We start from the raw sequence: 17,128 nt of genomic DNA on the forward strand, positions 1-17,128 counted from the left end.
ACAAGAAATTTACTTGATCTCCTAGAAAATTCTTTTCCAATTAACTCAATGCTCTTTAGGTCTTTTAATGGAAACAGTATCAATTTAGATACCGTGTAGATACAAAGAAATCAATTTTTTTTTTTTTTTTTTTTTTTGGTGAGAATGATAACACTAATCTTCTGCCTTGTCTGTCCCTCTTTGCAAGCTTGTCTTGACAGGAGCTATTCAGGTGGCAGACAAGGTGTCCTCGGGAAGGAGCTCGGTGGTGGTTCACTGCAGCGACGGCTGGGACCGCACAGCACAGCTAACGTCACTGGCCATGCTCATGCTCGACAGCTACTACAGGACAATTGAAGGCTTTGAAGTTCTGGTGCAAAAAGAGTGGATAAGCTTTGGACACAAATTTGCATCGGTAAGAATTAGGAGATAATTGCAACGACCGTGCAATGTTAACATTCTAAAAAGCTTTTAATATTAAATGACTCATTGTGTCAGGTTTGAGAATTCTTTTCATTATTTTGGAATTCTGATTTAAAACAACATTTCTAGGTAAATCTGAGCAGAGCTTTTGGGTTTGGACCTGTTTGGTTAATGTTTTTTTGCTATTCTTCTCTGAGAACTCATATCTTGTTCTTTAAATGCTTTTTAAAATGTGGAATTGCTAGGGTTACTGTAGTTGCTGTGCAAAGAAAATGGGAAGGCAGAAAAATAATGTCCTCCCAAACTTTTCAGAAGATGATCAGATAAGGTTGGGACGTGAGGCTTCTCCCTCACCCTCCCTTTGGACTGTTTTGAATACCATGAGAGGCAGATGTATGAGTCTGGCCAATGTCTTTGAAGTGATGTTTTGAATGCTTCTTCCCAAATGTTTTAAATTTGTCACTGGTAGTGCTGGCTCTAGTTCTCTTGTCTTCTGGATGCATAAAAGGTTAAGTAGAAATTGTCTATAGCAAGTCCTTAATATTCTACCTGTATATAATGCAAAGCCAAGGGTGTTTGTTTTAGGAAGCTTTTCAGTCTTTCTGAAGCTTCTCTTAAATTTGGCAGCTAATCATTTAACCAGGAAATCCATATGAGGAACCTGGAGAAGCAGAATAGGTTTCCAGGGAGAATATGTTGGGATACGTAATTATAGAACATAAGTTTATAGTGTTACTTGTTGACACCGAACCTTGTAATTCACAGTAAGAAGCTTCCACTTCCTTCAGTAGAAGCTATTTGTGCAATCTGTCCCTAGTGGAATATTCTAAAGGTATTACCTAATATTGCTAAAATTGGGAAAATAGGCAATCTGGAAAAATCAAGAAATGGAAGAGTATACCTGTGTGTGCATTTCATGCCCATTTTGCCAGAGTGTCTCAGTCATTTGGAAATTCACATAGAGCTACTCAGCATGAGTCACTTCACCCTTTCAGTGTGCTTGTAGGCTGCGGCAGCCTTTGATCTGATATTCTAAAGGTGCTTTGAGGTTTAGGAGATTTGCATTTTGATAGTTGTGAATGATATCTACTGTAGTTGTTTGTGTACTTACCTGTAGTCTTCTAGTAGTGATGTGTTTTATAAACCTTTGAAGTTTTCTGTCTTGGTACAGCCACAGAAAAACACTGGCTTGCCTTTTTATTCTTGTATTTAAAAAAACACCATTATAGTCATGATGCAGATAAAATTAGATTGTGTCACTAGGAGACTTGTAGCCTGGCGCATATGTTGTGGTTTAACACAAAGCTTAAAGAGAGAGATCTGTATGTCTTTCACCATTATGAATAAATTTGAATAATCTATGATTCTTTTTATTAAACCATTCGTTTTGGAGTAACCAAAGGAGTTTGTTCTCTCTCAACAGATAATGTTTTTCTCCTATTAGTGAGGCAGGACTTTTACACCCCTTCCAGGTGACTCACTCAGTCCACTGAGTCCATCTCTGACAATGTCACAGCAATAAGGGTGATTTAAATAGCTTGCTCTTGCTTAAACTACTATTTTATTTTCCCAGCGTGCTCACTCAAGTAATAATCTTTGCAAGCAGTTGAAGCCACTCTCCTTTAGCCATCTGCTATTTTCTGCAAGTACCGCATATTTTGATAAGGTTGTTTACCTTATAGTGAAGATAGTCCTTTTCTGGAATGTTCTGTAGAATAAAAACTGATAATAAAAGCAGAAAGTATTTTGATCACTCTGTTTTAGTTTGGTAATTATTTGATAGAACTGTGAGTTTGAATAGTGGGGAAGAGGCACTTGAGTGCAGTTAGCATTTCCTGAACCTCATCTCTGAAATGGTTGTTATTATCCCTTCCCACGAGTGGGGAGTTGGAGAAGAGCAGGGTGTCTCTTACATGATCTGGGTTAGAGCAAGCTGCGTGTTTGGACGTTACCAGGTTGCAATTCGGATGTTTTAATAACAAATAACTACATAGTAGACTACTTAATAGTTCCTCTCCATATTTTCTGTCATCATAATTTATATGTCAATATAATCAGTTTCCTTGTTAAAAAGGAGCTCCCTGCCCCAACTTTTCTACGTACAGTGAAGTTAGCAAGCTATTTTATCATCTGGATAGTGCACTATGTGGAATGGCATTCTAATAATGTATTCTACTATAAGAAACATGAGACACAATTATAGATGGAAGATACTCAGACATCCTTAACCTGCTAACCATAGTGAAAGTGGAAGGATTTTCGCTCCTTACTGGACATGTCACATATTTTAAAACCACAAAAACTGGAAAGCAAGGGGTACAATTTGTTTGTCTTCCCTATAGTGCTTTTCTAGTCATTTACTACTGTTGACTGAGTTCAGCTACAATCCCTCATCTCCCTCTGTTTCCTGCTGTTCAATTCTATTATTTTAAACTATCTTGCAGATCATTGTAGAGAGTAGTGTACTGGTTTTATCATTTTTTCACGTGTTTAAGACATTAAGCCTGCTATCTTACAGGCAGATAAACAACATCTTAGTTCAACACACATGCTCTTCGTGTCTCCTCCAGGCAAGTATATTCAAGCAGAATTACAAAGTTAATAGAATCTCTTTTCCCCAAATCTCTTACCTGTTCTCAGCTATCACATGTGAAAAGGAAGGAGACAGCTTTTACCAAACTTACTTTTTGTCTGTGTGGATAATTCCTTTGATTGTTACTTTGGACTCCTCAGAATAAGCAGCTCACCCAAATTTAAAAAATGTTCATTAATTTTCTGGCAAGAACATGAACATTTCTTTAAGCTTGCTACTGTTCACTGTCTACCTCAGGGTGAACCTTCAGGTTCAGGTGTGGAGGGGGAAGAGAGGAATCTGTATGGGTAGCTTGATCTAACTCGCTCCAGTGGCTTAAATTACAAAGGAAGACAAAGCATATAACTTGGCTTTTGACAAACTTATTACGTAAATATATTTCAAGATATGTCTTGATTATTTGCAAAGTAATGGATGCTTTAACAGTTCTGCTTGTCCAGTAACTAGCCAGTTTTTATAACAGGGCCAGTTATCACTTTGGAATTTTTCTCAGACATCTCTGGAACACCTTTGCAGTGTATTTCTGTATATCTGATCTCTCCTCCTTGATGAAATAATTGATCTTGAAAACATAAGAACAGTTTGCTCCGTTACGGAAGCACTAATATTCTAGTGCAAAATGTGACACAATGTCTGTTGGCCATAAGATAGCCTGTTTTGGGTAACAGGGGGCTGTATTGCTTCATTTCAGAGAATAGGCCACGGAGATAAAAATCACGCTGATGCAGACAGATCACCCATCTTTCTCCAGTTTATTGATTGTGTGTGGCAGATGTCTAAACAGGTATGTTATATCATTCTTCAGAAGACAACTTTGTTAAGAGATTACTGAATTAAAAACCTAGATCTTTATTTAAAAAAAAAAAATAAATATATATTTGAAGAGGACAGCATATCCCTCTGATTTTTTTAGTCAAAAAGAGCGTATTTACTTTTACACAATACCTCTCTCTACCCTATTTCAAAAAGTGGTCTGCAGGCTGTGGTTATACTGCTTGATATGGCACAGGCTGTACATGTGAGGCTGGTGTGCCTTGGGTATGGGCTTCTCAGAAGCATCCTGAGAGATGTGACCTGGCAGAACGCTTTTACAGGAATTGCATTCAAATAGCTTCATAGGCTCTGTTGGTTCATTTCACCATTTTTGTGAAGCTGTCCCTTAACTACAGGGACAAATGTTGTTTTGTCAAAAGCTTGAAAAGGAAACCTGGGAGCTGTTGAATGCTGTGATTTTAAACGTGTTTTCAATAAGTAATGAAATAAAGCAGCAAACTTAGTCCGTATAGGGTCGAGGATTAGGGACTAAACCCTTCTTTTTTTGTGTGGTACTGCACTATAAAGTGCACTATGGATATCTTACTCTGTCTTGCTAGTAAAAATGTAACTTGTTTAGGGTCGAGGATTAGGGACTAAAATCTTCTTTTTGTGTGTGGTACTGCACTATAAAGTGCACTATGGATATCTTACTCTGTCTTGCTAGTAAAAATGTAACTGTAATCATTCTGTAGTTTCTTTCTTTTCAGAAATTAAAGGTGGTTAGAACATTTTAAGGACAGTTCTTTTGAGTGACTGTACTCTGCTATAAAGTACATGAAATTATTATCTTAAAAATTACTTGTAGAGATAATCAGGCTTTGAAATGCTGCCTTTAGCCTCGTAACAGGGCATGTGCATCTCTCCCTGCATTTATGATGTAAAGAACAAATTTGTCTTTTCTGTTATTAGTTTCCTACAGCCTTTGAATTCAATGAGCAGTTCTTGATTACAATCCTGGATCACTTGTACAGTTGCCGGTTTGGTACTTTCTTATACAACAGTGAGGCTCTTAGAGAAAAAGAGGTTAGTCAAAGCACTGATTTTTAATTGTATTGCTGTCTTGACTCTTGATGATTACAAAAAGTTTTGGTTGTATTGTATTTGGTTATATTCCTTGTGTGACTGTTTTTGAACTGGCTTTGTTCTTGTGGTAGAATAGTTGCATGGTAAATTCCTCGGGTTCGGTAGCTTAACGACTATGCAGTCATTAAAATACTTGTCAAGCACTGGCTTTGGAATATTTCTAATACAGTAACTTAGTGTGCTTCTAAGTAAATCAGAAGTGTATTAATTTTAGAGTTTAACCGTGGCTTCTTTAATGGATTTCTTCATTTTGTGCAGATACTACAAAAAGTTTTGTTTGTATTGTATTTGGTTATATTCCCTGTGTGACTGTTTTTGAACTGACTTTGTTCTTGTAGAATAGTTGCATGGTAAATTCCTCGGGTTCGGTAGCTTAACGACTATGCAGTCATTAAAATACTTGTCAAGCACTGGCTTTGGAATATTTCTAATACAGTAACTTAGTGTGCTTCTAAGTAAATCAGAAGTGTATTAATTTTAGAGTGTAACCATGGCTTTAATGGATTTCTTCATTTTGTGCAGATATTCACTGCTCTTATTTCAATTTCGTTTTAGAAAGTGACTGAGAAGACACTATCGTTATGGTCTTTGATAAACAGTGAAAAATCTAAATACACCAATCCTTTTTATACTAAAGAGCTAAATCGAGCACTCTATCCAGTAGCCAGTATGCGGCACTTAGAGCTGTGGGTCAATTACTACATCAGGTGGAACCCAAGAATTCGGCAACAAGTAAGTAAATGCTCTATAATTACAAAATACTTTTAGATTTCAGAAATAGGATTTTGTCATAACGGACTCGTAGAATAGTGTCTGTAATCTGTTCAGAGTTTTAATATTATATTTGTAAAGATGGAGGAAAAAAAGGTGAAAATGATTATTCAGGTGGTGGTTTGTTTTTTTTTTTAACTCACTCAGCTCTCATCCTCTAGCTCTTTCCAGCCCCTTTTCTTAGGGAAGGGGCTGTGGGAGCAATTTTTTTTAAGGGCATTTGATGCTACTAAAGGATGAATGGCAACGCTTAGAAATAGGGCTTAGTGATCCCTGAAGAGTTAGGGCATTAGCATCACAAACATGCTTAGTTGCATGTGCTTAGTCTTTCTTCTTTTTCTGAGAGAGTGTATGAAGTCTTTTACAAATTAAGATGACCCCTTCAGCCCTTTCTCTTTCAAAACTGCTATCTGTATTGATGGCTTGTGGTAAGATTTTATTTTTATGTAATTTTGACCCAACATTGTTTACACTGTGTAACTGTTGGATGAAAGCTGTTAGTGAAAATTACACAAGTGGATCAGATTGGAAGCCCAGAAAAGCTTTTTATCAAATTACCCATAGTTCAGTTCTGTGCTTTTAATGTTTAATATGTGGACACTCAATGCTTGTTACAATCTTTCTAGAAATCTCAGCAGTGTCGCATGTAAAGATAGCGTACAGTGATTTATTTGTCCTTCGTAACAAGTTGTGGAGTTTTGAGTGGGAGAAGCTAGAGGAGCCATTTCTTTGACAGAGGCAATCTTCACAGTCCAGCTCCTGGAATGAAACAGGAGCTTTCAAGCAATGCACTTCCTTTCCTGCAGCTGATCTCCTGTTTTATTTACAACGCTTTAGAGGCTGCAAGAAAGCCAGACGGTTTGCTGTATTTTTGTACAAGTATGTTGCCAGTTTTAATTTGAAGTTCTAGTTTTAAAGCTTTTGTTGCTTGCTGTGAAAGATGAGGGCATTTTGCAAAAGCCGAACCCAAAGATTTATTTTAGAAAGTGAAGGATTATAGGGCATGCAAATTAGCTGTAAATCTACTTAAAAATGCGCTTTGCCATTATTCAGGAAAGGTTTTTGGCAGGAGTTTCTTATTAGAAATGCAAACCTATGTGATAATCTTCTCTGCTGCTGCTGCTCGTCACTCATTTTCACCAGTTCTATATACAAAATGCAACACATTTTTTTTGCTGCACGTGAAATTTACGCTTTGTCTTGATTTACACAACTGAATAGCGCATGTGTGGCCGAACCAGTTTTTGATGACTTTTCTTAGTGCCATTACTTAGAAGCACGTTCCGCATCAGACTTCAGTCTAATGAAGAGTCTGGTCTGTCACTAGCCCTAGCAACATCATTAGCCCTGCGTCTCTAATCATCTTAGTAACTACACTCAGTCATTGATCCAACTTCCACAGCTGCCTCAACACTCATGGCTGGCCTCATCTGGGGTGCATAGTGAGTGCTGCACATAAGAGTGCTGGTTCTGCTGGTTTTGAACTGGTGAGGCGTTTACATTTGCTCCTGAAACTGCACTGCTAATAGCTTTTAATTACCGGCACTTAACTGTGAAATAGCAGCAACTTCTCCACAGCTGAAGATAACTTTAGGCTTTGTATCTGCCTTGAACATTTGTAATGCTTCTTTTCCATGTGTTTCATTACTCTATCTGAAAAAGGACACTAAGCTTAAAATGGAAATAGTTAAAATGCTCTTTCTGTGAGTAATCTCCTGAAAGCTGGGGCAGTTGGCTTTAAACATATTCAAGTTATCTTACAGAATTCACTATTAAAGTTTTGCATTTAATTTCATTTGTTTATATACACAAAGCTGCAAATTTACTATTAAAAACTGAAGTAAATTTCCTCAGTAAGGAAAGTTATTTAATCTGAAGACATGGATTTTGTCTTAATCTGATCGGTGTAGCTAAAATAGTCAGTCTGGCTAGACGCTGTTTTTAGGGAAAATGAGACATCTGACCTGGAATCTAAAACCTTTTGATAAGTCAAGAAGAGAAAAGCTCTGGACAAGGTGTTCACACCTGTCTTCCACACAATATTACAGAGTAAGAAAATAAAATCCCTATGCTCCAGGAAGTGCTGGCTGATTTTATTGGGGTAGGAAGAACTGTTTTGTGTACAGATTTTCTTTGGATGAGAAAGGCAGAGGGCTCTTGCATTATAGACATAAATATTTTTATTTAGTTACAACTTGTTTTTATTTAGTTACAACTTGTTAACGGATGTTGGAAACTACAAATACTGAGTAATGCCAGGAAAACGCAAATACTGCAGCAGCCTAACTGTGTAGAAATAGTTGGACTGAAGTGATAAGACTAACATAGATCTCTTTCTAGCAGCCAAATCCAGTGGAGCAGCGTTACATGGAGCTCCTTGCGTTGCGTGATGATTATATGAGGAGACTTGAAGAACTACAGATCACAAATAATTCTAAGATATCCAATTCATCAGCCTCATCAGCATCTCCCTCACAAATGATGTCCCAAGTACAAACACATTTTTGAAGAACACGTTGGCTTCTTTCTATACTGTAATAGCAAGTGGTGCTTAACATAGATCTATAGCATAAAGAGGAGTATTTTAATGCCTTATATTAGAGTGTCCTAACAAATTATTTTAGACTGTCTTCATTTGAGGAGGACTTCAAAACAAACAAAACCAACTCTTCAATTATGTGCCTTTCAGAACCTGTGGACTGGGAACATTATTAATCAACTTCTAGTTATGGAGGGCTTTAGGAGTTATTTTTGAAAGTCTGGTACAATTGAAATGAAATTGATTTATTGTTTTCATAAGAGCGCTTTAATTTATTACACTGTAGGTCATGTTCCTTTAAGGAAATTCATGTCATGAATAAACACATTAATGGTAATAGGAATATTCACACTGTGTAAAATGAGGTATGTGTGTATTCCTGTTAGGAATACATTTATGGAGTTGATGAGACAAAAAATATATTCTATTGTAAGATTTCAGAGGGGTGTTGAAATTTTCTGGTTACCTGAGAATTCCAAATTTTGCTTTTTCAAAATGAACAAAACTACAGAAGGGATTTCACTGATATGCTTCTAATTAAAAAGTTCAAATAGCTCAGTAGATATCAAAATAAAAGAAAAATCTATTTTTTTATTGGAATTTGGGTTTTTTTTGTTTTTTAAAAAAAACAACAAATGACAACTTCTGAGAAGTCCCATTTTGGTTAACTGTTCAGTACTAACGTATATTACAAATTATCACTGTTGGCAATATTGGTTATTTGGATTAATACAGAATAAAAGGGTTTTAAAGAAGGTTTATATAATTAAAAACAGACCCACAGAGACGTTCCTTAAATATCCAGCAGTAGCCATAGTATTAAAACTTGTGTTTGTCTTCTAAAACTATATGTGCCTGTTTAAAGGAGCTTTTATACCAAAGTAGGCAAAATTTTTCAGTTACAAATACTGCTAAAAACTTGTACATTTATAGCTTACCATTTAATTTAACTTTTGTTCAACAAATTTATTCTTAAGTATTTAAGGGACTTTAGCATACAAGGTTTGCATATAGTGCGTGTGCTCACATTGAATCTGCCGGTGAACTCCAGTTTCAAGCCTTCATTTCAAAGGCTTATTGTAAACCTTTAATTTTTTCTTTTCAGATATTTTTTTTAAACAGTTGCAAGTATTTCTTATGACAGCACAAACCTTGCTACTCGATATTTAATACAAATTTTGCATATTCTCAGCAGTTTAATGATATTCAGGCAATCCAGGAAATACTGCAATTCAGAATCTGTCGAGGACTTTATCTAAAATTGTTATTTTAAAGGAGATGTTTTGATGCTTGAGGCTTCTGTCATTGTAAATTATTGTATATGTGGTGAGTTTTGATTTGCAAGATATAATAGGATTATATATAAATTAAGTTTTATGTAAGTATATATAATATAGTTTATTAGAAATTCTGCAGGTTTATAAAGTGTAAATATTTTGCATATGAAAACTAAATTTAAAGCTATAGTTCCATAAAATAAGTCAATGTTTAGAGGACATCTGAATATTTTTAGAACAGTATTTTTTCAAAGGAATAAAAGTATACCGCCTCTTGCTTTAATTCAGTATATACACTGAATTGCACTATTTTTTTCAGGGAAGCTCAGAGCATACAGCATGTGTGTTCTAAATACACATGATTTATAAGACTTATTTTTGTCCTCTAAATTTCATTCTCCCGTCAATGTTCTTCACTATGTGTTTGCAAAATAAAAACATTGTCCCAAAATCTTGACTTGCTAAGGTAAAAATAAGATGTATCAGATAAATGAAGAAGGATACTCAATTGCTCATATGATGTACTTTACACTTTGAAAGCTATGCATACTCTGGTATATTTGCCTTCTACTTACTTGTGGTTTATAAAGAAAGCTATTTTTATTAGAATATTTAAAGTTTCTGTATTTGAATTGCACGCATTGGTGACATCTCTGAGCAGTGTGGGGAAGTTCAGAAAATCTAATATTTTTTACTGTGTAAACACTACATGATAACCTTATTGCATTTGGGACAGTGTAATATAATGGAAAGGATCTTTTTGCACTTAGTTCATTACATATATGCCATTCTTCATATTACTGGTTCAAAGTGAAGCTCTCTAACATAGCTCCATGCAGGCTTGGATTTTTTATTCAAGTCAACAGATAAGTTGCTTGTTTTAATTCTATTTTTACACGGCAATATTGGGCAAACATAAGGTTGTTTTTAATCTAATACTTTCTGGAAAAGACTACTTTAAAGTTGTTGTGAAGTTAGGTGTACAAACTGATGTAACCATGGCTTTAATGGATTTCTTCATTTTGTGCAGATATTCACTGCTCTTATTTCAATTTCGTTTTAGAAAGTGACTGAGAAGACACTATCGTTATGGTCTTTGATAAACAGTGAAAAATCTAAATACACCAATCCTTTTTATACTAAAGAGCTAAATCGAGCACTCTATCCAGTAGCCAGTATGCGGCACTTAGAGCTGTGGGTCAATTACTACATCAGGTGGAACCCAAGAATTCGGCAACAAGTAAGTAAATGCTCTATAATTACAAAATACTTTTAGATTTCAGAAATAGGATTTTGTGTCATAACTGACTTGTAGAATAGTGTCTGTAATCTGTTCAGATTTTTAATATTATATTTGTAAAGATGGAGGAACATAACGGACTCGTAGAATAGTGTCTGTAATCTGTTCAGAGTTTTAATATTATATTTGTAAAGATGGAGGAAAAAAAGGTGAAAATGATTATTCAGGTGGTGGTTTGTTTTTTTTTTTAACTCACTCAGCTCTCATCCTCTAGCTCTTTCCAGCCCCTTTTCTATTTTTTTTTTTTAATCACTCAACTCTTCTCAGAACACTGAGCTTATTTCGCTGCTTAGTATCAAATCATCCTCTAGCTCTTTCCAGCCCCTTTTCTTAGGGAAGGGGCTGTGGGAGCAATTTTTTTTAAGGGCATTTGATGCTACTAAAGGACGGGGCTGGGGGAGCATTTTTTAAGGGCATTTGATGCTACTAAAGGATGAATGGCAACGCTTAGAAATAGGGCTTAGTGATCCCTGAAGAGTTAGGGCATTAGCATCACAAACATGCTTAGTTGCATGTGCTTAGTCTTTCTTCTTTTTCTGAGAGAGTGTATGAAGTCTTTTACAAATTAAGATGACCCCTTCAGCCCTTTCTCTTTCAAAACTGCTATCTGTATTGATGGCTTGTGGTAAGATTTTATTTTTATGTAATTTTGACCCAACATTGTTTACACTGTGTAACTGTTGGATGAAAGCTGTTAGTGAAAATTACACAAGTGGATCAGATTGGAAGCCCAGAAAAGCTTTTTATCAAATTACCCATAGTTCAGTTCTGTGCTTTTAATGTTTAATATGTGGACACTCAATGCTTGTTACAATCTTTCTAGAAATCTCAGCAGTGTCGCATGTAAAGATAGCGTACAGTGATTTATTTGTCCTTCGTAACAAGTTGTGGAGTTTTGAGTGGGAGAAGCTAGAGGAGCCATTTCTTTGACAGAGGCAATCTTCACAGTCCAGCTCCTGGAATGAAACAGGAGCTTTCAAGCAATGCACTTCCTTTCCTGCAGCTGATCTCCTGTTTTATTTACAACGCTTTAGAGGCTGCAAGAAAGCCAGACGGTTTGCTGTATTTTTGTACAAGTATGTTGCCAGTTTTAATTTGAAGTTCTAGTTTTAAAGCTTTTGTTGCTTGCTGTGAAAGATGAGGGCATTTTGCAAAAGCCGAACCCAAAGATTTATTTTAGAAAGTGAAGGATTATAGGGCATGCAAATTAGCTGTAAATCTACTTAAAAATGCGCTTTGCCATTATTCAGGAAAGGTTTTTGGCAGGAGTTTCTTATTAGAAATGCAAACCTATGTGATAATCTTCTCTGCTGCTGCTGCTCGTCACTCATTTTCACCAGTTCTATATACAAAATGCAACACATTTTTTTTGCTGCACGTGAAATTTACGCTTTGTCTTGATTTACACAACTGAATAGCGCATGTGTGGCCGAACCAGTTTTTGATGACTTTTCTTAGTGCCATTACTTAGAAGCACGTTCCGCATCAGACTTCAGTCTAATGAAGAGTCTGGTCTGTCACTAGCCCTAGCAACATCATTAGCCCTGCGTCTCTAATCATCTTAGTAACTACACTCAGTCATTGATCCAACTTCCACAGCTGCCTCAACACTCATGGCTGGCCTCATCTGGGGTGCATAGTGAGTGCTGCACATAAGAGTGCTGGTTCTGCTGGTTTTGAACTGGTGAGGCGTTTACATTTGCTCCTGAAACTGCACTGCTAATAGCTTTTAATTACCGGCACTTAACTGTGAAACAGCAGCAACTTCTCCACAGCTGAAGATAACTTTAGGCTTTGTATCTGCCTTGAACATTTGTAATGCTTCTTTTCCATGTGTTTCATTACTCTATCTGAAAAAGGACACTAAGCTTAAAATGGAAATAGTTAAAATGCTCTTTCTGTGAGTAATCTCCTGAAAGCTGGGGCAGTTGGCTTTAAACATATTCAAGTTATCTTACAGAATTCACTATTAAAGTTTTGCATTTAATTTCATTTGTTTATATACACAAAGCTGCAAATTTACTATTAAAAACTGAAGTAAATTTCCTCAGTAAGGAAAGTTATTTAATCTGAAGACATGGATTTTGTCTTAATCTGATCGGTGTAGCTAAAATAGTCAGTCTGGCTAGACGCTGTTTTTAGGGAAAATGAGACATCTGACCTGGAATCTAAAACCTTTTGATAAGTCAAGAAGAGAAAAGCTCTGGACAAGGTGTTCACACCTGTCTTCCACACAATATTACAGAGTAAGAAAATAAAATCCCTATGCTCCAGGAAGTGCTGGCTGATTTTATTGGGGTAGGAAGAACTGTTTTGTGTACAGATTTTCTTTGGATGAGAAAGGCAGAGGGCTCTTGCATTATAGACATAAATATTTTTATTTAGTTACAACTTGTTTTTATTTAGTTACAACTTGTTAACGGATGTTGGAAACTACAAATACTGAGTAATGCCAGGAAAACGCAAATACTGCAGCAGCCTAACTGTGTAGAAATAGTTGGACTGAAGTGATAAGACTAACAGAGATCTCTTTCTAGCAGCCAAATCCAGTGGAGCAGCGTTACATGGAGCTCCTTGCGTTGCGTGATGATTATATGAGGAGACTTGAAGAACTACAGATCACAAATAATTCTAAGATATCCAATTCATCAGCCTCATCGGCATCTCCCTCACAAATGATGTCCCAAGTACAAACACATTTTTGAAGAACACGTTGGCTTCTTTCTATACTGTAATAGCAAGTGGTGCTTAACATAGATCTATAGCATAAAGAGGAGTATTTTAATGCCTTATATTAGAGTGTCCTAACAAATTATTTTAGACTGTCTTCATTTGAGGAGGACTTCAAAACAAACAAAACCAACTCTTCAATTATGTGCCTTTCAGAACCTGTGGACTGGGAACATTATTAATCAACTTCTAGTTATGGAGGGCTTTAGGAGTTATTTTTGAAAGTCTGGTACAATTGAAATGAAATTGATTTATTGTTTTCATAAGAGCGCTTTAATTTATTACACTGTAGGTCATGTTCCTTTAAGGAAATTCATGTCATGAATAAACACATTAATGGTAATAGGAATATTCACACTGTGTAAAATGAGGTATGTGTGTATTCCTGTTAGGAATACATTTATGGAGTTGATGAGACAAAAAATATATTCTATTGTAAGATTTCAGAGGGGTGTTGAAATTTTCTGGTTACCTGAGAATTCCAAATTTTGCTTTTTCAAAATGAACAAAACTACAGAAGGGATTTCACTGATATGCTTCTAATTAAAAAGTTCAAATAGCTCAGTAGATATCAAAATAAAAGAAAAATCTATTTTTTTATTGGAATTTGGGTTTTTTTTGTTTTTTAAAAAAAACAACAAATGACAACTTCTGAGAAGTCCCATTTTGGTTAACTGTTCAGTACTAACGTATATTACAAATTATCACTGTTGGCAATATTGGTTATTTGGATTAATACAGAATAAAAGGGTTTTAAAGAAGGTTTATATAATTAAAAACAGACCCACAGAGACGTTCCTTAAATATCCAGCAGTAGCCATAGTATTAAAACTTGTGTTTGTCTTCTAAAACTATATGTGCCTGTTTAAAGGAGCTTTTATACCAAAGTAGGCAAAATTTTTCAGTTACAAATACTGCTAAAAACTTGTACATTTATAGCTTACCATTTAATTTAACTTTTGTTCAACAAATTTATTCTTAAGTATTTAAGGGACTTTAGCATACAAGGTTTGCATATAGTGCGTGTGCTCACATTGAATCTGCCGGTGAACTCCAGTTTCAAGCCTTCATTTCAAAGGCTTATTGTAAACCTTTAATTTTTTCTTTTCAGATATTTTTTTTAAACAGTTGCAAGTATTTCTTATGACAGCACAAACCTTGCTACTCGATATTTAATACAAATTTTGCATATTCTCAGCAGTTTAATGATATTCAGGCAATCCAGGAAATACTGCAATTCAGAATCTGTCGAGGACTTTATCTAAAATTGTTATTTTAAAGGAGATGTTTTGATGCTTGAGGCTTCTGTCATTGTAAATTATTGTATATGTGGTGAGTTTTGATTTGCAAGATATAATAGGATTATATATAAATTAAGTTTTATGTAAGTATATATAATATAGTTTATTAGAAATTCTGCAGGTTTATAAAGTGTAAATATTTTGCATATGAAAACTAAATTTAAAGCTATAGTTCCATAAAATAAGTCAATGTTTAGAGGACATCTGAATATTTTTAGAACAGTATTTTTTCAAAGGAATAAAAGTATACCGCCTCTTGCTTTAATTCAGTATATACACTGAATTGCACTATTTTTTTCAGGGAAGCTCAGAGCATACAGCATGTGTGTTCTAAATACACATGATTTATAAGACTTATTTTTGTCCTCTAAATTTCATTCTCCCGTCAATGTTCTTCACTATGTGTTTGCAAAATAAAAACATTGTCCCAAAATCTTGACTTGCTAAGGTAAAAATAAGATGTATCAGATAAATGAAGAAGGATACTCAATTGCTCATATGATGTACTTTACACTTTGAAAGCTATGCATACTCTGGTATATTTGCCTTCTACTTACTTGTGGTTTATAAAGAAAGCTATTTTTATTAGAATATTTAAAGTTTCTGTATTTGAATTGCACGCATTGGTGACATCTCTGAGCAGTGTGGGGAAGTTCAGAAAATCTAATATTTTTTACTGTGTAAACACTACATGATAACCTTATTGCATTTGGGACAGTGTAATATAATGGAAAGGATCTTTTTGCACTTAGTTCATTACATATATGCCATTCTTCATATTACTGGTTCAAAGTGAAGCTCTCTAACATAGCTCCATGCAGGCTTGGATTTTTTATTCAAGTCAACAGATAAGTTGCTTGTTTTAATTCTATTTTTACACGGCAATATTGGGCAAACATAAGGTTGTTTTTAATCTAATACTTTCTGGAAAAGACTACTTTAAAGTTGTTGTGAAGTTAGGTGTACAAACTGATCAATGTTAACGGGAAACTTTACTCCTTTCCACTTGAATGCGTGATCTGGGCTGTCCTTGGGCAGTGGGTGGCACATGGAGGGGCCCCTGTGTCGTCTGTTCCCTGCTGCAGCCCTCACAGCCAAGGGCAAACCTGGGGAGGTCTTTGAGGTGGTGAAGGAGCATTTGGGGCCGTGAGTGCCTTCTCCAGGAGGGGAGGAAAAGCAGGGCTGGGATGTCAACATCAACAGCTACAAATGCCCAATATCCAGTACGAAATACCCATCTTGGAATGCTGTTTTTTTTCTTTGTGTTCTTACTTCCATGGACCCCAGAAAACAGCCCAGTTTTTGTGCTGGGCTTCAGTTACTTATTTAGAAAGTTTATTTGTTGAATGCCTGCTTTATTTGCTTATGCCTTATCCACCCCAGCATCACTGTCATGGGTATACCCTAGGAACGATTTGCGTACTACCTCCTTTTGATGTAAACTCTGCCTTGAGTTCGGTTTTTTGTCTTGTAGAGTCATTTAGTGTCACGCTTGAGGGGAAGAAAAAAAAAAAAGTTTTTTATAACTGACCCCAAATTCCCTCCTGTACAATACCAGTGTTGGATACCGCAGGCCCGCTCTGGAGCTGGGTGTCGCTGTCAAGCGGGTGGAGGGAGAGAGCTCACCATCCCCCGGCCGTGTACGTGTGTGAAGGGGAAAAAAAATATAATAAAGATGTCGGTTTTAAACGCTTTGCCTCTGGAAGACGTTTTAATGCACGTTTCCCTGACGGCTGAGGCCTGAGGGGCCTGGCCCCGGGCTGTGCTCTCCCCTCAGCCCCCGGCCGCCGGGCCTTCCCCCGCCGCGCGGGGCCGCTGCCCGCCCTCCCGGCGGCGCGGAGGCCTGTGGGTAAGCCCCGCCGCCAGGTGACAGCTCTCGGCCGCCGCCGGGGCCCCAGCGGGCCGGGCTGAGGCGGCCGAGCGGCGGCGGCGCGGGGGCGGAGCGCGGGCGGCTCCCGGCTGAGGTGAGAGGCGCGCGGCGCCCGCCTGAGGTGAAGGGCACGCGGCGCCCGCCTGAAGGTGAAGGGCACGCGGCGCGGGGCACCGCTCGCGCCCAGCGGTCGGCCGTTAACGGTCAACGGTCACTTTCAACGGTCAACGGTCACTTTCAACGGTCCCTCTGAGAGGCGCTGGGAAAGGCCGTTGAGGCAACGGCGGGGGAGGGGGGGGGGGGGGGAGAGGGGGCCCGGGTGGGGGGGGGGGGGCGCGGCCTGCCCGCCCCGCGGGGCCGGGAGGCGGTAGCGGGCGCCCCTCGGCCCGCGCCTCCGCCGAGCACGGTTCTTGGCCTGGGGGCGGCCTCCCCCCCCCCCTCCCTGG

At 37.4% G+C, this 17,128-nt stretch overlaps 1 protein-coding gene across 3 annotated transcripts in view; it reads left to right on the top strand.

Moving 5' to 3' along the window:
• MTM1 (myotubularin 1) overlaps positions 1–16,501 on the top strand; it is a 47,018-nt gene extending 30,517 nt beyond the window's left edge. For 2 of the 3 annotated variants that reach the window (XM_014955171.1, XM_014955173.1), the window contains 6 exons: positions 188–394; positions 3,687–3,779; positions 4,721–4,834; positions 5,450–5,626; positions 8,006–10,459; positions 15,773–16,501. In XM_014955171.1, the coding sequence (XP_014810657.1) occupies positions 188–394; positions 3,687–3,779; positions 4,721–4,834; positions 5,450–5,626; positions 8,006–8,173 (759 nt within the window). In that variant the 3' untranslated portion in view covers positions 8,174–10,459; positions 15,773–16,501. The remainder of the gene's footprint in view (positions 1–187; positions 395–3,686; positions 3,780–4,720; positions 4,835–5,449; positions 5,627–8,005; positions 10,460–15,772) is intronic. The other variant, XM_014955172.1, reaches the window with a different exon arrangement.
• The last annotated feature ends 627 nt before the right edge of the window (positions 16,502–17,128 follow it).

This window comes from Calidris pugnax, unplaced genomic scaffold (assembly GCF_001431845.1).
Source record: "Calidris pugnax isolate Ruff unplaced genomic scaffold, ASM143184v1 scaffold38, whole genome shotgun sequence".
Lineage (NCBI taxonomy): Eukaryota > Metazoa > Chordata > Aves > Charadriiformes > Scolopacidae > Calidris > Calidris pugnax.